General features: G+C 58.7%; 3 protein-coding genes across 3 annotated transcripts; 2 read left to right on the top strand and 1 right to left on the bottom strand.

Moving 5' to 3' along the window:
• Positions 1–37: 37 nt before the first annotated feature.
• Positions 38–1,813, top strand: UGA4 (GABA-specific high-affinity permease; the record flags this gene model as incomplete). Its single annotated transcript, XM_066776929.1, has 3 exons — positions 38–128; positions 186–1,608; positions 1,663–1,813. The coding sequence occupies 3 exons, from the start codon at positions 38–40 to the stop codon at positions 1,811–1,813; spliced, it is 1,665 nt and encodes a 554-aa protein (XP_066632771.1).
• A 218-nt stretch (positions 1,814–2,031) lies between these two features.
• Positions 2,032–3,504, top strand: SLS55_005481 (uncharacterized protein; the record flags this gene model as incomplete). Its single annotated transcript, XM_066776928.1, has 1 exon — positions 2,032–3,504. The coding sequence occupies one exon, from the start codon at positions 2,032–2,034 to the stop codon at positions 3,502–3,504; it is 1,473 nt and encodes a 490-aa protein (XP_066632770.1).
• Positions 3,505–12,352: 8,848 nt separating this feature from the next.
• SLS55_005480 (uncharacterized protein) lies at positions 12,353–14,188 on the bottom strand (the record flags this gene model as incomplete). Its single annotated transcript, XM_066776927.1, has 1 exon — positions 12,353–14,188. One exon carries the CDS (start codon positions 14,186–14,188, stop codon positions 12,353–12,355), a length of 1,836 nt encoding a protein of 611 aa, XP_066632769.1.
• Positions 14,189–20,724: the final 6,536 nt, after the last annotated feature.

Here is a 20,724-nt window from a genome sequence, read left to right as displayed (position 1 = left end):
GCCGCGCTTCTGATCCCGTCAACGCACACCCGACGCAATGGGCGACTCAATGCCGGACAAGGAACGACGCGCTTCGTCCGTGGCCGTCGCCGAGGGGCTTGCCAGCAACGAAGATGCTGCTGTCCTGGGTAAGTGAGGATGCGCGTTCAACCACTGCAGCGCTAACGCGGTCGACGTCCATGCAGCCAGTCTAGGATACAAGCAGGAGCTGCGGCGCAACTTCACCCTCATCGAGGTCTTCGGCATCGCCTTTTCCATCATGGGCCTGCTGCCGTCCATCGCCAGCACGCTCGCCTACAGCATCCCCGCCGGGCCGGCCGGGCTGGTTTGGGGCTGGTTCCTGGCCTCCATGTTCATCTTCGTCGTCGGCCTGGCCATGGCCGACCTGGGCAGCGCGATGCCGACGTCGGGCGGCCTGTACTGGTGGACGCACTACTTCGCGTCGCCCAAGACGCGCAACGCCCTCAGCTTCCTGGTCGGCTACAGCAACACGCTGGGCCTGGTTGGCGGGCTGTGCTCCATCGACTACGGCTTCTCGCTGATGCTGCTGTCCGTCGTCGTCATCGCGCGCGACGGCGAGTATGAGCCGTCGGCCGGTGTCATCTACGCCGTCTTCCTGGGCGCGGTGCTGTGCCACGGCGTGCTGGCGTCGACGCTGTCCAAGATCATGGGCAAGCTGCAGACCGTCTTCGTCGCGGCCAACTTCGTGCTGATCTTCGCCACCATCATCGCGCTGCCCATCGGGCGGGCGGGCCAGCGCAACGACGCGAGCTACATCTTCGGCGAGACGTCGAACCTGACGACGTGGCCGACGGGCTGGGCCTTCATGCTCTCCTGGCTGTCGCCCATCTGGACCATCGGCGCCTTCGACTCGTGCGTGCACATGAGCGAGGAGGCGGCCAACGCGACCAAGGCGGTGCCGTACGGCATCCTCATGTCCATCGGCAGCTGCTGGCTGTTCGGGTGGATCATCTGCATCGTGCTCGCGGCGTGCATCAGCCCGGACCTCGAGGCGGTCGTCAACTCGCCCTTCGGGCAGCCCATGGCGCAGATTTATTTTGATGCGCTGGGCAAGAAGGGCGCGCTCGGCTTCATGACGCTCATGTTCGTGGTGCAGTTCCTCATGGGGCTGTCCATCACGGTGGCGGCGTCGCGGCAGTCGTGGGCCTTCTCGCGCGACGGGGCGCTGCCCTTCTCGTCCTTCTTCCGGCCCATCAGCAAGACGTTCGGCTACATCCCGCTGCGGGCCGTGTGGGGCTGCGTCTTCCTCGCGGCGCTGCTGGGGCTGCTCACGCTCATCGGCGACGCGGCGGCGTCGGCCGTCTTCTCGCTCGCCGTGGCGGCCAACAACGTGGCGTGGGGCACGCCCATCCTCTGCCGGCTCGTGTGGGGCCAGAAGAAGTTCAAGCCGGGCCCGTTCTACACGGGGCGGCTGAGCGCGCCGCTGGGATGGCTGGCCATTGTGTTCCTGGCCTTTGGCATCTGCCTGTCCATGTTCCCGACGGGCGGGCCCGACCCGACGCCCGACGAGATGAACTACACGGTGGTGGTGAACAGCATCGTCTGGCTGGGCAGTCTGGCGTACTATTTCGTCGATGCGAGGAAGTGGTAAGTTTGCTTCGCGGACGCCGGGAGGACAAGAAACTGACGAAAGTGTTATAGGTTCACCGGGCCGAAGATGACGCTCGATGCGGACGCACTGTCGGAGACGCAGCAGGAGGCGCTGCGGGAGGAGGGGCTGGAGATCGAAGGGGTGTCGGGTGGGAGCAGCAGTGGGGACACCAAGGCCAGGGATGAAGCCAGGCAAGACTAAATTTGGTGGGGAGGCTGCAGTGGCGGGGCTGCCCTCCCCAACGGCGTGCTACCCCGCATGAGGCAGCGATCGGCCCAAGGGCGCCATAGCTCTGGAGCTGCTGCTGACGCTGCGTCGTGCCAGCCTTAGCCTACACCTCAGTCCTTCTGTACATAGACTCCACGTCCGTCGCATGCGGTGCTTCGCAATTCGAGATCGCCCCGTCTGCACCCCTAAGCATGACTTCGAAGCGCCAGCGGTACCTGTACCGGCCGGTGTACCACGGCCTCGTGCGGCCGCTGGGCTACTGTCTGCTGGCTCCGTTGGTCATCGTTGTCATCGTCGCCGACTTGTGGTGCGCCCGCTGCAACCCCCACACCGTAGAGGACGGGAGCTGGCCACTTACGCGCGAGTGGGTCGCCTTGTGCGATAGGCTGGAAAAGCAATACACGCCGACTCCGCTGCTACCAGTGGCCGGCCACGATGCCGACGAGAAGGAAGCACACGCGCAGCACCAGTCCCCGTTCTTCGCGAAGCTGCCCGCCGAGCTCCGCATGCGCATCTACCACGAGATCCTCGGCGGCAATGTCTTCCACCTGCTCCTCAAACCCGGCCGCATCGGCCATGTCGCCTGCACCCGCGACCACAGTGCCATCCGCGCCCCCCGCGACCCGGACCGCCGCTGCATCGCCGCCTACACGGCCCCCCGAGAGCTGCAGCAGCAACGCGACCTTCTCGCCAAAAGCAAACCCCCCCTAACAGTCGACCACTGCCCCGTCTTCGCCCTCAACGAGTACCTCTACTTCCTCTACAGCACCCACCACCGCGCCCACGACGACTACCCCCCCTATCCCGATTGCCCCGACATATTCCATCACCAACACTACCGCTGCCCCCTACACCAGCCCCAAAGCATGAGCCACATCAACGTCCTCCCCTCCCACCTCCTCCCCAACCCGAACCAGCCCGACCCCACCGACCATTCCAAACGCCCCCGCCGCCGCCTGCGCCGCCGCCGCCCGGCAAACCAACACCCCTGGCCTCCCCCCACCTCCTCCGTCACCGGCCTGCTCGCCATCCTCCTCAGCTGCCGCCGCGCCCACCGCGAAGCGGCCCCGACCCTCTACCAAGCCAACGTCTTCGACGCCAACCACCCGCAAACCCTCACCCTCTTCGCCACCACGATCCCGCCGCCCCGCCTCGCCAGCATCCGCGAGCTGCAGGTCCGCTGGACCTGGCGCCTGCGCCACCGCCCGACCACGCTCCCGCCGACGTTCTGGTGGGCGCAGCTGTGGAGGCGGCGCGGCGACCGCCGCGACGGCGGCGACGGCGGCGGCGGCCCCGTCGCCCGCATGACGGGGCTGCGCTGCGTGTACCTGAGCCTCGAGCTCGAGGGGTACCGGCCCCCCGCTGGACAGAGGCCGGTCATGGAGGAGGCGAAGCGCGGAGAGGTGCTGACGAAGGAGGAAGAGATGTTTCTTGGCCCCGTGGCGGATGTGTTGAGGGGAGCTGGGGCCGCCCGGAGGGAGGAGACGTTGAGGAGGGTCGAGGTGTTTTGCGAGAATGAGGGGGATGATGGGGTCGTGAGGGAGTCGGTCCATCCGCCGTCGGCGGCGAGGGTGTGGTTGGAGGGGGCTGCTGGTCGTTGGCGGGAGGCGCGTGTTGGTGGTGAGGAGGGGGATGAGAGGAGAGAGGAGGCGGTTTCCTCCTGATGTATATGTGGGAGGGGTCCTTTTTCTTCTTTTAACTCTTTTTTCTCACATCCTCTCTCTCTCTTCTTTCTTGGACTCTTATGCGTGCCGTATACGCGGATGGACTCGTTGGAATGACCTTGTTGCTTTTTTCCGCTTTCTCATTACGTACTATCAACTTTCGGCGTGGGGAGCTACGGGCTGGGGAAAATACTATGGGTATCAAGGAACTTTATTGGGATTCACGACACAGCGGGGTCGCAAAGCGCCAAAAAATAAAATTGGAATCTAGCCTTCTCATCAGAGATATTTGGTACCATCAATCGAGTCACGTATGTTTTGACCTTACTGCAGATGGGACGGTCGTCGCCATCGTAACGGTGAAAGAGGGACTGTTTATGGGGGTGTCGTCGACACCTAGGTCGGACACACCCACCACAAGGCTCGATCTGCCGTGCAAGTTATTATCCACTTGCCATTCTCGTATTCTCCTCATCGGCACGCGCTGTCTGGGAAGATCTACGTATTGCGAGACCAATCGTGTTGTAAGGCATGGGCCCTGCGACTGGCGTAATCTTGCCATATGCCACCGTCGCGACTTGTACGAGGAGCAGGAGGAGGAGGAGGGCCAACGGCCGTTCGTTCAGGATAGGCACCCACCCACCCACCCCATATCACCGTACTATGCGTTGCGCGCTCGCCCGAAGAAGTAAAGACTGGGGCCTTTTGGCTGTCCTCCTTCCGCGGTCGTGGTAATCGCGCGGCAGGGATGTTGCACGCGCGATCAGCTACAAAGCCGGAAGCCTGTGTCGGGGATGTCACTGTACGGGTTTGAATGTTTGAACCTTATAGCTACGCTTGAATGTTTACTTCAGCCGCCCCGTTCAGGAACGGTTGGTGGTTGTCATTCGCGCACGGTACGGAAGGACAGGGTTTTGTGTGGCTCGTTGAGGAACGCTTTGTTGTTGGTGTTTCGTGCTTGCTTGCGCGTGTATGCCTGCTTTTACGGAGATGTTTGTCGGCTACCTTCGAATTGGTCGAAGTGGAGGTCGTTACACTGTTTGATCGATGCTGTTCCTACGTGCGAACAGCCACTGTTGCCGGTAGGAAGCGGTCGTGCGTCGCCCGTGAACTTCTGCTCCGACCGCTTACCAGTAGACCTTTGCCTTTTATGAGACTCGTACGAGGTGCTATTGGAGTGGATAACGTCGACCGCTGAGGGAAGGCACCTTAGGCGGCAGCATTCCCGTCTGCCGTTTTCTTTGATTCGAGCCACACCACAGCATTGATATCTACGTCTGCATCCTGCAGTCATATGCCAACAAACCACCTTGGAAGTGCGAAAGTGCGATTGGCCGTTCCATCAACAGACCACGAGAACCCACGCTTTTGTTCTACCCCCTCCTGACCTCGCCGCTTTCTTCCTCCCCGCAGCGATCACAAAAGGAGGAGGAGAAAAAGTGAAGAGAGTGGGGGGAAGAAGAAGACCTCACCTCCAATGGAACCGCGCAGATCGGCACAACGAACAACCCATCAGCTACCCAGCGCCCCGCCGCTCCCTCATGAATCATGACGGCTCCAACCCAGGCTCATTCGACGGCCCCCGCGGTTGCTTACATACAGCAGAGCAATGCCGACTCTACTTGACGATGTCCGGCACAGGTTTCGCGCAGGCGGTGGAAGTGCCTCCCAGCTCCAGTGCAGATCGATGAACCCTCACAAACAGTAAGCAGCCAGCGGAAAACCGCCTGCCTCACAACATGAAGCGCTTCCAACACCGGGTGGGTGGTGAGTCTGGGCAGAAGGAAAGCGACGATCGGGCTGCGCCATCGCGCGATCAGGCATTGTAGCCACGCCCTTTCCTGCGCCTTTTGCGTGTGGCTGCGAGAAGAGCTGGCTGGACCATCCGGCGGACGTACATGGCGTATACCGCTACAAGAACAACCATCACGAAACATCGACGCGCTCTGTACGGGCGGATCGTTTCCGAGTGACAGCAGTGCGTGGAGCCTATAGCTAAGCATAACAATCTCTTTGTGGTGTGGTAATACCAAACTGTCCCAGTCCTTGCAAGGCTGTGATACGATGAGGTACGATATGCCGATCGCCCTCGACGTTGTTTTTTTTTATTCTGCACGCAATGACCACAAGTATGTACTTACGGCGTGACATGGGGCGCTCTGCCACCGCCTCCGGCTCCCTCTCGCTGGAACATGGGAGTACACACTGCCTTAACCCCGGAGAAGATGCACGGAAAAAGGTGTGCCGTGTAGATTCATGAAGCGGTTGAGAGAAGAAGAAGAGGAAGTACACGACACACGACGGAAAGACTGGTCCAACAGGATCGAGCGCGCACGCACGCGCATGGCGTTCGACCGGGTTGTTGTCTTGTTTTCTCCCGTCCATCCCTCACCTCGAGCGATTATCGAGCTGGTCTTCCGACGCTGTCTGATATGTAGGGACCGCTTCAGCGGCGGAGGTGGGAGCCGCGCTTGCGTACGCGCGCGCCGAGTCCGAGTTTCTTATTTGTGGGAGAGGAGCAGATGGCCATGGTCTTCACCTCGTGGTTTGGGACGCGGGAGGGTTGTCTGTGAGCATCAAGGACTCGTCAGCGGCGGCGGCGGCGGCGGCGACGATGAAGGTGAGACAGCTGGGGCAAGATGAGCGACGCACCAAGGGACGAGAGTGAGGGATGTGGGAGGGACAAGCTGAAGGCGGCGCTTGGGGAGGGTGTTCATGAGAGCGACAGGTAGAGAGACATGCGCGCAGTGTGTTGATGTTGATCGGACAAGAGTGAGTGAGCTACGCACGTCACGCGAAGAGGAGGACGGAAACGCTGTGGTTCCTGTCGGCATTGGGTGCTCGCTGCAGTGGCAATCTTCACCTTGGAGTCTGGCCCTGTTGACCTGGCCGCCAACACGCGTGCTCACCGGCTGGTATGGGAGTCGCAGCAGCCGTTGCGCGTGTTCCAGACGCGGTCGCGGCGGATGAGACGGTCCTCCAGGCGCGTACGCTCCGCCGCGCCAGCAGCAGCGGCGGCGGCGGCCGTCGTCACCGTCGAAGAGCGGCTTGCGTCGCTCAAGCACGAGAGGTACTGCGAGCTTCTGGTACATCACAAAGACCGGCTGGGAGACGCGCGCGCGCCGCACGATCGACCGTGGAGGGCGAGAAGACGCTCCTGCGGCGGCGCCGTCGCGCTGGCTTGATCACGGAGACCGACGCTGGCGCGCGTTGACCGCAGAATCAGACGGAGGGCTTTTAATTTAAGCAGACGGACGGCTCTTAGCTTAAGCTGACCGACGGCTCTTAACTTAAGCGGATCCGCGCTGCCAGCGCAAGTGGCTCTGGCTGCTGCTCTCACTGCTTCTTCCTCAAGGACCTGCGCAAGGCAGACCGCTCAACGAAAAAGATTGAAATAAAAAAAGGGTCGCGTCAGCCCGAGGCAGTGCAATACAGGCGACACTGTGCCTCTGAAGATGAGCGGAGCTCAGCGCCCCAGAGGCGGGTTCCAAAAACAATCAACAGTAGTCTACCCCCGTAGGGGCGTTCCTGAGATTAAACAGGAAAGAACAGGTACTACACTTGATCTAAGCCAAAAGGCAAAGAGAGCTGAAGAAGAAAAAGAGGAGTTGGGGCGAGGAGGAAGAGGGCTTTTATACCCGCGATGGCGGACGCGGGCGGACGCCGGCAGCTGCTCGATTTCGGGGAGCTAAGCCGGAAGGGGTGTGGTGGCCGTTTGGGGGGGCAACGCGCACGGCCTTCACCCGCCGGGTGCTGCATGGGGAAGGCACGGGGTGATTCACGGGTCACCGAGGGTGAATTGTCAGCAGGTGAGCTCCCTTTGGGCAGACTAAGCACGGCATGTACCGCCGCTGCGAGAGGTGAGGGCGAAGTGAAGGTCGAAGAAGGGTACGACGATGCGCGGCCGGCCATCGCAGCATCAGCTCGTCGCAATCCAACAGCAGGATATCGCGAGGACTACATAGAGGGCCTCAGCACCCGCAAGAGGCTATCCATACGAATCTACAGCCAGAGTGACAGGAACTTGTGAACATGCCGGCAGCGACCCGCGTGGAGCATACGACCCAAGTTTTTGCCCAGCAGGTCCAACAGGCGCGACAAGAGGCGTCAGGCGGGTTTTCAACACTTGCGGCCACGTACCACAGCGCTCCAGTGACTTCAGCAGCACACTCCTTCGCGCCGCCAGCAGTAGCCGCGGCGGCAGACCATCCTCTCGTCGGGCTCGCGCGGTCTACCATCGAGCGCGCCACCGCGACTCTTATCCGCGCGCGCAACCAAAGACAAACAGCCATCGCCACTCTGACCGAGCTCGCTGGTGAGGACCTTGACGCAAAAGTTACTGGCAAGCGCCTGTCCATTCCTGACTCCCACTCCTCTGCCTCCTCCAGCTCAAGCCGCCAACGTACGCGCCTTCGCCAGTACTCCATCACCTTCTCCTCCTCCTCATCGCCGCTGTCGTACCAGACCCGCGCGTCACTCTGACCTACCGTGCCGCACGCGAGCACCCGCCGACGCGCCCGATCAACACCGTCACGTCACGTCATCGGCGTCGCTTCTGCCTCCAGCGATCCCGTCACTTCTACGAGAAGCAACGAGAAGCAGCCAGCAGCTTCAACACCAACGCGGATAACCCAGCGAAAGAAGTGAGGACGTCCTCTCTGGACGGGAAGTGCCTCAAGCTGCGCAGGAACCGCCTCGACAACGCGGGTCTCGTTCAGGCCGGCCCGATCGCTCAAAACGGTTTGGATGGAACTGACTACGATATTTTCGCAGGCCCCACTGCCGCCAACGCCGATGCCCTCTCAGCTCGCAGAAAGAGCTCACGAAATGCCTTCCGCATAACATGACGATGCTACTTGATGAGGGCCAGCGGTTTGGGGTGCGACGATGAGGGATCGAAGCACACTGAAGAAGGCATGACGCTGCTCGGAACGAATCGCTTACAGTCTTCGACCGCGACGCGGAGAAGCTTACAACAAACAATTGACGGGTGAGATCATTGACTGTGAGATGCAAGTGAGCTGTCCGCATGTAGCGAAGAAAGACAAAGGATGCAAGAATGAGATGTGCAACATCTTCGACGGGCCTTGCGTCTACCAACGAGGAAACCAGAATGAATGGCTCGCTTGATATACATTGCTGTTGACTTCCAAAGGATATTTACGATAACGAGGGCTGAACGTCGCAGGCTGATCCATCAGACGCGAGCCTCTGCCGAGGATGTCGAGCTGGATCCAGACGTTGGGTACGCCATCCATTTGCACCAACCTCCTGCATGCAGCCGATGGCTTTGCTCTCTTCTACAACCCCTCCTGATCTGTGTCGTTCGCACTCCGAAGTTCCCAATGTCCTACAAAGACCCCGTTCATCGGCTATGGCATGTCATCAACGATACGCCCTTGGTCCTGAACGTCAACATCAGCAGCAATTTGCCCACGGTCCAGGCCCACATCTTGTCTGTTCCCGGATGTGGTATGATAAAACCCCGACTCAGGAGCCATTGGGAGCGAATAGTAACCTCGCTCTGGGACCGCTGAACGGTTTGGCGGTGGCTGGAACGATTGCGACGGAAGGAGACAGACATCCCGATCAGCTCAGCCCGGATGCTATAGCATGGCCGACGGTCCCAGCGACACATCCAGTGTGATAGAAGCACGGTGTCCGGAGCGCGACGCGCGACATCCATGGAGATCATGGAGTGAAGTCGTGGGATTTGGGGTAAGGGACGCGAAACCGGGTTTGGTGCTAGCCTTACCGTCGAACACCCAAGCCACGGGAAGGCCTAGTGCTCCCGTTGGGAGGTGGCGATGGCGATTGGCTTCGCCACTAGTAGTTAGCTCTTTGCGGCGAAATGAGAGCCGATTTTCTAGAAATGACAATCTTGCCCCTCCAACTTGATGATCGCAATGAACCTAATCATGATGAACTTATTATCAATCCCTTCTATCGACGGCGGTGTGGCGTAGCAGTTTACCTAACTCCCTGTGATAATGCAATGTTAAAGACATTTGGCGAAGACGATCATGGAAGGGCACCGCTTCTGATTCGATTGCCACGTGCAGCTCGAGGAGTAACATTGAACCCTGTTCATCCTGTGAAAAGGGTTCGTCGCCACGTGCCCAGGAAAAAGGGAGGGGGGGAAAGAAAACTATAAACTTACCCGAGGCCAATATATATATGTGCTCGCTATAGCTGAGGCTCGCTTCGCTCTCCACATGCTTACAGTCGGCCTTTTCTTCGACCACCATGTGGCAGCTATTCCATTGGACTTAGTTAAGTCTGCTGTGCACGGTGTAAACATACGTTTGACCTGCCTCATGTCTGCCTCTATCGATGACCCAATTGAACCTCCATCGACACGAGGGGCTGTGCGCGCAGTCAATTCGCACGGGGAAGAATGCGAGCCTCGCATTCGTTACGAGAACACTGCTAAGGCGAATCCCAATAGCCGCTCTAGCTGCAAGACTAGTCCCCGGCTATGTATGATGGAAGACAAGCCTCGTGGTTAAAATTAAAAGCGACGATGGAATGTGTTCCTCACTACTCAGCGTTGCGATCGCCATCGCTCGTGTTGCGACACCAACCCTCGTAGCATCCAAGCTCCATACGCACATCAACGACAACTTGACCACTGCAACAGAAGCTTAACTGGCGCCTCTGCCATCGATCGCCGTCTAGCGGTGGTTCCCCTTCCCAACGTGCCTTCGGCTATGAGAAGCCAGGTCCCGGAGCCACACAACCGCGACCCTCTCTCGCATGTGCTCCTGATTAAGGCCAGTATAATGTCAACCGTCGCAAATACCAAAAACGCCGTTAGGAGCGGAACAGTCGTCCCGGCCACCTCCGACACCATATAACGATTAGTGGAGGCGCTTCATCATCGCCTGTCCCGTAAGCAGGCCCGACCAGATTTTAGGTGCGCCGCTCGCCGCCGGGATCCCCATCGTTCAGTTCCCTTCGAATACGTGCGATGGCCACCCAGCTAGCACTAGTTTCCGAGCGAGCCGCCCGAACAAGAAATACGAGACCATCGAGAATCAGCCCGACGACTGTAAAGCGCCGAACGGGATTGCGCCATGTATATAGCACCACTATCGATCAAACGCGCGCTCTCCCTCTCTCGTCGGCCGAACTCCACTCCGCAGAGCATGGATGAATCATCAGGCCCATGGTAAGATCTAGGCGATGCTTCGGAGATGTTTGTTCATTAGCGAAGTGAGAGAGTGAGAGAAGAAGAAAAAAGCAATCAGAGCTCAAAAATTAAGCTTAAACAGCTCCCAGCCGGGTAGGATTCCGTCCCTTTTCGAAAGAAAACAACGACGAGCTGTTGGCGCGCGCGCATTAAAAAGGGCAGAAGTTTGCAGCAACAACGACCGCCTCGATTGCGACAAAAAATTTGACCCGGCGACCGAAACCGTCTCGGCCTAAGTAGAAGGAGGGGGAGGGGGGAGGACGAACGGGAAACCCGACGGAGCCCTTTGCAATAATAATACAATTATTCCGCAGGAGCAGGAGGAGGGGGAGTGAGAGTGGGTTGCACACGACTTGGCGACTAAGATAAATGAGTGGAGCCAGTGGCCCTGCGCAGCTGCGACGGATCAGCCTCCGTACATACAAACGTCTCTCCGACCAATATAACCACGATAATGCGCTCGCCCCTTCACCCCCGGTAGCGGGAAAGCTGATGGAGCTGAAAGAAGTGTTGATGAGACAAGCCCTGGGCCGGCTTTCCGATTCGTCCACCTTCATCCCACTCGACAGTAGTGCATGGCCAATCAGGGACGAGGGATAGGTAAACCATGGGCGGGCGAGACTTCGCTCGCTCCAGCTTCCGACAGGACCAGGCTTTTTTCCCGACGATCTTCAAGGCCATTTACCGCGTAAGGCGCAGGGTAATTTGCCATTGGCAGACCTTTTGCCTCATGTAGATGTAGCTCGGCCGCCAATCATACAATAGTTTTGCCGTGCATGGGACGCCTTAATATCCTTCCCCCACTCATCAGCCCTGTTTGTTGCAAGCAGAAAAAACTGGTGTTCGTTTCGCTAAGACTTTATGCGAGTGTGTGAGAGAGAGGGGCGAGTTGTAAACAATAACGGCTTCAGTTAAGTTTTTTGTCCATCGGGGAAGGGGAACAAACATCAGGAGTTTCACATGCGACTTCAGTGCGTTTTGCGGAGCAAACTGGATCGCTGGAATCTTAATTCTTATAACTTTTTTTCGGGCGGAAGGGTGGAAAACAACCCTCATCCTTCGCCTCTAGAAGGTATCTCTCAAGTACTTGGAAGCACGTGTTCGTGCTGCGCTGTTGAAGGGGTATGCTACGCTTTGGAAAACGCAAAAGGAAACAACAACGCAATAAAACAAACAAAACAAAACAGAGAATGCTGTGTAACGCCGCGCCATGCAAGATGAGTGGGAAGCTGGGTGTATAAAAAGTGTATCCAGAAAAAGGTATGGAGGAAGAAGGTTGAGAAGTGGAAGGCAAAAGCAGAGACGTGCTTGAAACCACCAGATGCCCAAGAAGAAGTGAAAAGGAAGATGTGCAGGAGAATTGCAAAAAAGAAGAAGAAGAGTTATTTACAGACTGTCTCGACAAAGTTGGTTTTTCTTTCGCTCCTCTATTTCGATGGGCCCCTCTCTTTTCAACAGCAAGAGTGGTCCTCCAATTATCAACATCCACCATCGAGCGGGCAGGATCGTCCCCGGTTGCGCGCACGTACTCTCGTAGAAGTGCTGCCTCCACGCTGTATTTTTCTTTGCAAAATCAGGAAACATCAAATAGTCATTCCTCATTAGCGGGTTGGCAAAAAGGTTTTCTTTTTCTTATTCTTTCTTCTCCCAGCTCTTCTAGTACGTGAACGCTTCCTCGATGAAGTCTATGCTGCCCTCGTCCACTCTCGAGCGCACCGCCGTCCTGACGCCGTCAGAGAAGGCACCAGCGCCGCACACGGTGACGGCGACGGCGCCGATGCGCTCCGAGATTTCGCGGTCGATGATGGTCTGGACGTCGCAGCGGCCGGGGAACATCTGGACGGAGCCCGAGGTGCTGTTGATCTCGGCGTGGTTCTTGGGCCGGGTGATGAAGAGGAGGATCTTGAGCACCTCGCGGCGGCCCGGCATGCGCAGGATCTCGTCCATCCACGGCCGGACCCACTCCAGGCACTCGGTGTTGGGGATGCTCCACACCAGCACCACCTTGCGTGCCGCCACGGTGCCGGCGTGGTAACCGGCGACGAGGTGGCGCACGAAGGACGTCTGATGCGTGATGCCGACACCGGCGGCGAAGAGGATGCAGGTGCCGTAGCTGTCGAGCGACTCGTGGCCGCCGTAGGGACCTTCGACCATGCCGTAGCTGCTAAGGATGCCCATGGGTTGCGCCTTGGCGCGGTCGTACATCTTGCGGGTGAAGCCTTCGCGAGCACGGCAGACCAACGAGATGCTGCGCATTTTCTGGTTGGGCCTGGTGAGGTCGTGGGCGGGGTTGGTCGTGGGAAGGCCGAGCTTCTCGTCCTCGACGGATGTGGGCATGGACTGGTGGTGCATGCTGGCCCAGGCAACGGAGAAGGGATGCGAAGCCCAGCCCGCGAGAGACGGCACGTACAGGTGGACGTGCGAGCCGGGGCGGTGGTTCCAGGTGCGCACAAGGTCGATGGTCACACGGCAGGCGTCGTTGGGCAGAGCCTCGATGGTGACCTTGGACATGCCACGGCGCATGCTCACGTTGTACTTGGCGCACTTCCACGCGCGCCAGAGCCACTCGCAGATCCACATGCCCAGGCAGAGCTTCATCCAGGGAAGCTGGGGAAGGGCGTGGAGGTCAACGTGCACCCAGGCACCGGCAATGGCCAACGCAACGCCCAGGCGGTGGAAGTTGATGAAGGTCTCGTAGAAGGCGTGGCGCAGGGGCGACCAAGCCTGGATGAAGAGGAAGACGAAGGCGACGGTGCCGACCATACCCCAGGCGTACGAAGGCTCGTCGTGAAGCACCTGAGCAACGCCATCCCATTTACCGACGTTGTAGGTGTTGACCATCCAGCACAGCGTGTGAACAACGGTCTCGATGATGACGATACGCGCGGCCCAGCGGTGGAACAGGTTGAAGGTGTCGTAGCTCACGTGGAGCATCCAGATCAAGGGGTTGTTGCGCAGGGCGAACAGGATGGTGGGGATGAGGTTGAGGGCGGCCAGGGTGCCGGAGCGGCCACGCAGAGCGGCCACAACGGAAGCGGACTCCTCGCGGGACCAGGGAAGGCAGAGGCAGTAGGCCACGTTGCTGAAGGAGTAGACGACCAGCAGGATCATGTGGAAGCGCGAGGGCAGGGTGCCAATGCTGATGGCCGAGGACAGCTTGATTTCCTCGTTGTGGCGCTTCTTCCAGAGCGGGGCGTAGACGACGTGCTTCTTGAGCCAGGGAACCAGATTGGTCTGGTTGTGGCGCCAGTAGACCTGGCGGTGGGCGGTGCCCATGGTTGAGACATGTCGCAGGTGGGCATTGTACATGTGGCAGAAGCGGAGGATCAGGGTGAGGCCGATGATGCCGAAGAAGCAGCCCAGCAGCACGTCGACCCAGAGGAAGTTGCCGGTCTGGTCGACGCCGGTGAGGCCATGGGAGAAGGCGAAGGGGTCCTTGTCGATGTCGACGGAGAGGCCGCGCTTGGCGAGGGCGGCGGGCCAGGAAGGCATGGCTCCAGGCAATGCGGGTTGTTTTGGATTGGAACGGACAAAGGAACCCGGAACTCGTGGCTACGCGTCGATACTTGTCGCAGTCGGGGTTGTCGAGCTCCTGAGGCCCTGGGTCCGGGAAATGAGAGCAAATTCAGAGCGAACGCACCGGGCGTTTGGCAGGTGTGGGAGTGAGTGTGGAGTTGGCTGGTGAGTAGCGAACGGCGGCCGTGAAACACTGGCTATCTATGTCTATTGTGATTCATAACAATGCTATTGTTCAGAACAAAGCGAAGGCGGCGAGAGCGGACAATGGAGTCGCGCGTCGTCAGGTGAGGGTGAGCTGTCGGGGGCGTCGGGGTGAGGCTTGACTCGGCGGGGACCGTAGTGAGATATGATCGTGGACGGGGATTGCGATCGTCGAGTGATGTCAAGGCCAGGGGCGGTGCTATCGACAGAGGAAGCTAAGCAGTCACCAGCGGCCGGCGTGTGGTGGCGCGAAAGAAGGTGATGTTGGCAGCAGCGAGCGTGCGAAGTGGGCAAGAGTTTCAGAAACGAAGAGAAAACGAGGCACCGGGTCTGGAGGAGAGGCCGACCAGGAGCGGCGAAAGGAGGGCGAGCGTGGGTGTTTATGGGTGCAGGCTCCGGCCGGAGCACCCACAGCCAATCAGCCGGCCAATACCGCGCGCCTTGACGCATTGCAGAGCCGCCGCGCCACAGCAGCTGCGCGCGGGTTTCATGGACTCCCCTTGTCGTACCACCGTCTCCCGACCGTGCGCTGAGGTCGCCCTCACGCCATGCGCTTTCTGGAAGCGGGCGTGGGCGACGAGATCGCTGGCGACGCCGCGGCGACGGATACGCCTGGGCGGCGGCGCGGCAGCCTATCGCTTCCCGTGCGGGCGTTGCCCTGAAACCGCCGCACCTGTTCCTGCGCCCGCGACGAACGCAGCCACTAGCCAGCGCCGCTGCAAGCCCCGCCCCAGCCACGAGCTTGATTTTTCTCGCCGCCCGACAAAACACCACGCGCCAAACACTCCGTCCGCTGCGGGCCAGTCGCCCGCCCGCCACCGCCCAGTCCGCACTGCCCTGCGCGCTGCCGACGACCCGGCCAGGCCTGGCGCGCAGGGGCACGCGTGCAGCATGAAACGCGCCGCCGAGAAAACTTCCGTTCCTGGCGGGGGCCCCCTGCGTCGATCCAGCGCAGCTCCGGCTGTCTCCAGCTCCAGTTGCTCTCCACCCCCCGAGCCACGCCCTCCGCGCGAGACAAGCCTTGCTGCGAAACAACTCTATCCGCCTGACAGCGCCGCCCGCGCTGCCTCGCGCGTGGCCAGAACTTTGCGCCCCGCTGCCGGGCTTCCCGCCGCAGGATCGCGCAGCGTCATCTCTCTTATCGGCAGTTGTGTTTATGTGCGACGGCAGTACGGGCGGCGGCGCTGCAAGAGGAAGCGGGCGGTGGACCCGCGTGCACGCTCGCGTTCCGAAACGGCCTGCCACCTGCCCTCTCCGCCCGCCGCCCGCCACGCCCGCTGAGCCCGCGTACAAGATTGCAGTCTCCGCCAGCGCTGCGGCGCCTGCCCGTATACACGCAGCGTCCCGCGGCGCGCCTCGGCCTGTTCGCCGTCGCTTCTGCGCGCTTGCCAAATGAGCCGCACAAGGCCCGTCTTGGCCGGCCGCGCTGCTTTCGGCGGCCCAAGGCTGGAGGCTGGAGGCTGGGGTTTTGTGGATACGTGCGTAGCGGGTGTTGCCGCATTGCGAAGGTTGACTTGGTGACTTGCAGAAGACTGGAGCCGTGGTTGAGGCTCTCCCGAGCAACGTCCCGTGCTGCCGGCATGCTGTCATCATCGCTGCATCCCACTTCAATGCTGCAATTTGCCGTCCCACGGTAACCAGCCTCCTTCGCGCCCCGCCGCGAACCACGCTGCACCTTCAGACGTCCGATCTTGCTGCACAAGACGCTGCAAAACATCGACGATTGTTGACCAGGCGCTAAGCGGAGCCGCCCCCGCCGCCGCGCAACGTCCAGCCGCCGCTTTGGCCTGCCACGACACCACACCGCTCAGCTCGACAAGACTATTAAAGTGCCGTGCCGGAAGCGGGCGTGACGTCCACCGCACACCGCACACCGCCCGCACCCCGACCTGTCTCATCTGCCCGACTGAGCAGTGTGCAGAAATGACCTCCCCGGCGCTCCGTCGAATCTCCCCACCTTCTCTCCACCCACCGAGGAGGCACCTCCATGATAAGGCAGATATCTGGCAGCCCTCGGGGACACCGCTTGATCCGACCTAGACCACAGGCGCATGAATTGGCAGCCAGGGTTAAAATTAGATGCACTCTCGCTTGACCCGTTTCGATCGCCCATGCGGATCGCTTCGGCGCTCTGTGTCTCAGCTGCTCGGGTGCTTCCGAGCCAAACAAACTCCAACAAATTGCAATATTGGCGACGTCGTCCGCCGAACCCTGTGCAGCCCGCCAAGCTTCCCACTGCGTGCCAGCCTTACAAGCGAGGGCACGATTGCCGAAGCGCTCAGCACGTCCACGTGGTGGTGGTGTGAAAGTCAGTCAAGAAAGCTGATCAGCGCCAGCGATCCTCCCTCGACCGGTTAAGGATGCCGCCTTCCCATCCTATCCCTTCTCCTCTATTCTCACGACCTCACCCGTCAATCGGCACACACGTACAAGCACTAAACAAGCCTTCTGCACACCTCTCCCGCCGCCTCGCCCCGGCCACGTTTCAGGTGCTCGGCCGACGCCGGCCTTGCCTCCGTCATTCGGATCTATCGCAGAGCCGTGTTCCGCATGCGCGACCATCTACATCCGAGAGCCAGCGCCTACCTATCGATTCTTACCGCCGGCGAAGCCCGCCAGCAAGAAACAACCATCCCCACCCCGCCCTGCCTCCGCGGAAATAACTCGCCCAGTCGTGCTCAGAAGCTTATCTGTCCCATCCGAGTGAAACTCTGCCTGCCTCCTGGTCAACTTTATTTTCATGCCAAGCATCCCGATCCAACCATTTCTCCTGCCTCAATTTGCCGACCATAAATAATCGGGGTCCCTCCCAAGAAGGTTGGCGAGGGGTGGGCACGGATGGCGCGCCGGTGGACGAGGACGGCCGTATCGCGTAACCGTGAGATTGATTGCGACCCACTCCTGAGAAATAGGTACTAAGTAGACGAGTCCCCCTCTTCTCCCCTCCAACAACAACAGCATGGCCGACTTACCCGTTTGTCCGTGCCACATGGCTTTCTTGGACGAAGGGTCAAGAGTTTTCATCAAATAATAATTCTCGCTTAACTACACGTCGATACGAGCACATCCCCCGTCTGTGGCGTTTTGGTGGATGCATCCGCGATGGGGCTGGAAGTAGGTAGGTACCTCTCTGCAGACACCTCGGACGAACCCACAACGCCACCGATCTTGGACGTATGTCGGTTACGCGGATGACAGCGCCACCTCCCTATGACTGCTGGGCGCCAACTGCCAAGCGGTCTGCTAGGTAATGCTCGAGAGAGTAGCTTGCGATGGCATGTGAGCATGGTAAAACAATGCGTAGGCAGACACTCGGGCAGACAATAGCTCGTAGCGACTTCTTTGTTCTTTTGTGTGAGTATGATATGTTTTCTTTTCCATTGTCTCTCGCCTTTGTCCTTCCTGGCCCCGGAAATAATACCCCGTCCAGAATTGGAAAGGGACCATCTGTCTCTTTTCGCTCTCGAACCTGGTGTTGTCGTTGAGGGTATCCTTGTGCCTTTTGTTTGACGGCCTCCGTGTACTGGCGCTTGTCAATCGAAAAGAAAGAAGAAGAAAGGAAAAAAGATCACCACTTCGTCAGTCCCCCCTTCCCCTCTCTCTATCCTCGCCCTCCCTCCTCCAACCACCACTCCATCTCCCCCCTCACCCCCCTCTCCAGCTCGGAGGAGGAGGAGCAGTTAGTCTTCGTGCGTGACGTCGAATCGGGTGGGGGGAAGCTCTTGCAACTCAATGTCTTCTACGGCGTCCGTAGCCGTCGTCTTCTGCTGGCGGCGGAGGAGGCGGCGGCTGAAGGGGTTGTTGGCGGTCAAGAAGGATGTCGTGCTCCTCCTCCTCCTGCTGCAGGGCTGCTGCTCGTTTGCGCCAGAGGGTGCTAAGGAGGCGACAGCGGTGGTGCTGGTGTACCTCTCGTGCAGGATCTGGGCGAGGCGGTAGGCGATGAAGCCCAGGCAGATGAGGATGAGGCAGAACAAGATGCCGGCGATGGTGAGGGGGATGAGAGTGGCGATTTTGATTGTCATTTTGGGTATGGGGGGAGGCTTGTTGAGCCGTTGGTTGGAGCGCCGGTTTGGTTCTTTGATGATCTGGGGATGTTGTGCTCGCGGATATTGTGGAGGGGGAGAGGCTCTAGTGTACTGTTTGAAGATTCAAACACAATAGAGAGTTGGGCGCCCACTGTCGCGCGCCACTGGTGCAGAGGTGTTCTGAGGGCCGCGAACTGCGAACTCGCGGTGTGGGAGTCGCTGCAAGCTGCGCTGTCGAACGTCAACCTCGTGAGATGGGCTATGCGTGACCGGTCACTCTTCAGGAGTTATGGCCAGCTGAATCCGGCGCGCAAGGGTAGCTCGGTGTGGTTGAGGTTGCCAGGGTGCACTGAGTGGTGCGGGTTTTGGGAGGCAGGATCCAGAAACTTCACCCATGCGTCGATGCAGCGCACAATACCAACCTGTGAAAGGCACTCCAGAATTTTCAAGGGCCACCCTTAATCCTGAGTGGTTCACGTCAGCGGGCTTGCTTAGCTTTATCCTTCGGCGGCACAGGCTGCAATGACGTATCACAAGGCCGTGGTTTGCTTCCTTGAGTAAACACTATCATTGACCTGGATGCTTCTAGAAGTCACTTGCTACAGCTCTTACTTCTCGGGTTCAAGGTCCTTCAACCGCCGTTGTGCCGACGAATCCTAGAAACTAGGCAATGTGCTGGTTTCGTACGACATGAAGCTCGAACGCTTGGCATCGCTTCTTTATACCGCCGCCAAGGAAACATACACTTAGCTAGGAATAATTATACCCGTTGGAACTGCGATTATTATCGTGTGTGCCCTCTAGGATCCGCATCTTGAGCAATTTTTGATTCCGAGCACGCAGCGTTCAAGCCTTGATTGGTCAAAATTCAGATGCTTTGCACCCACGTTGCGTATTACGACGCACAACGACACTACTTCGCGATAGTGCTCTTACTGACCCTCCTAGTGTGCGTGATAGAGACCATATAAGGCCCATAAGTGTCCGCAGAAAGCTGATGATTCTACAGAACCTTCCACAAGTCCGTCATGCATGATATATTTGACACGGGTACTGGACTGCCTTCCAACCTACGCCTATGCCTTGCAATGTGTAAGCTAAATACATTATTTCTACCTCTAACAACAACCTTATCCAATTGTCTACCTTCTGACCTGGCATTGCTACATGCTTACGATGCAGCGGCGGATGATGCCGCGCCTGTCTGCGATGGCTGTACGAAAAGCGTACTTGGATTGTCTGCACATGTTTATCCCGGGCTGTAGAAGCTTTTTAGTATGATGTTCCAGCTCGTACTGTCTCGTTTCTCTCGAGAGGTCTCCTGCAGGCAGAATTGCGCGCCGATCAACGCAAAGAGCGTCATGAGCTTCCAATCCTTACCACCCATGTAGAGATGCTCCCCTTCGTTCCACATAGAATCCCGTGTCCAGTAAACTGTACAAGCGTACTGTGTTCTTACTCTTGCTTGTATTGAATATAGGCGTTCTGCAAGGCTGACAGTCGACCATTGTCTCGGGAGCCTGGACGATTACGAAGGTCTTTGACAGGCTGAAACCTTTTTTTTCTGGGGCCCGAGTGAACAGAATGATGGCATTCTGTGCTTTTCTATCCATAAATAATCTCATGGATACGCTACCTGAGCGTTTTCTCCCTTCTCGAACCTTTGTTACCGGAACGCATGCTTGATCGGGATTCGGTGGTATGTTGCGGCTGGATCGAGGTGTTTCTTCCCTGTAAATAGAATTTAAGATTAAATACACTTGTCTTAGGAAACTAGTACAAGTTTGGAGTATTGTTAAACAACTTTCCGAGATGAGAAGGTTGATTGTCACCTATACTCGTAAAGTGTTCTGGCCTCGTTTGCTTCGTTTGTAGCGGTTGGAAAGCTGGCCGTAGCTCGAGATTTGGTGCGCGTAATCGCTACGCAGCTTTAGAGGCTTACAAAGTAGCAAGGGAATCGAAGCTTGATATCATTCGAGCCGTCGTAGGTGGGTTGTTCAAGGTGTGTAGCAGTGCGCGGTCTACTCGTTCGAGCTATCTTGCCCCTGAGCTGCTGGACTGCCGTTCGTACATGAAATGCGAAGCCGCGAAAGCGAGAGATGGAGGAAGGCGAATTTGTCGGCTGCATAGGAGGCACTATGTCTTGATCGGGTTGTCGTAGTAGACCGGTTGATTGTGTCGGGAAGCGGGGCGAGCGCATGCAGTCGCCCGAGCGAGCTGTACAAACAAGATGGCATACGCCTTTTCGTGGGTCTGTGAAGAATCACTGACTGGCGTCAGCAG

This window comes from Diplodia seriata, assembly GCF_021436955.1.
Source record: "Diplodia seriata strain FDS-637 chromosome Unknown scaffold_5, whole genome shotgun sequence".
Classification (NCBI taxonomy): domain Eukaryota; kingdom Fungi; phylum Ascomycota; class Dothideomycetes; order Botryosphaeriales; family Botryosphaeriaceae; genus Diplodia; species Diplodia seriata.
Note: the sequence above shows the minus strand (reverse complement) of the source record. Positions and strands in the feature narration are given on the sequence as shown.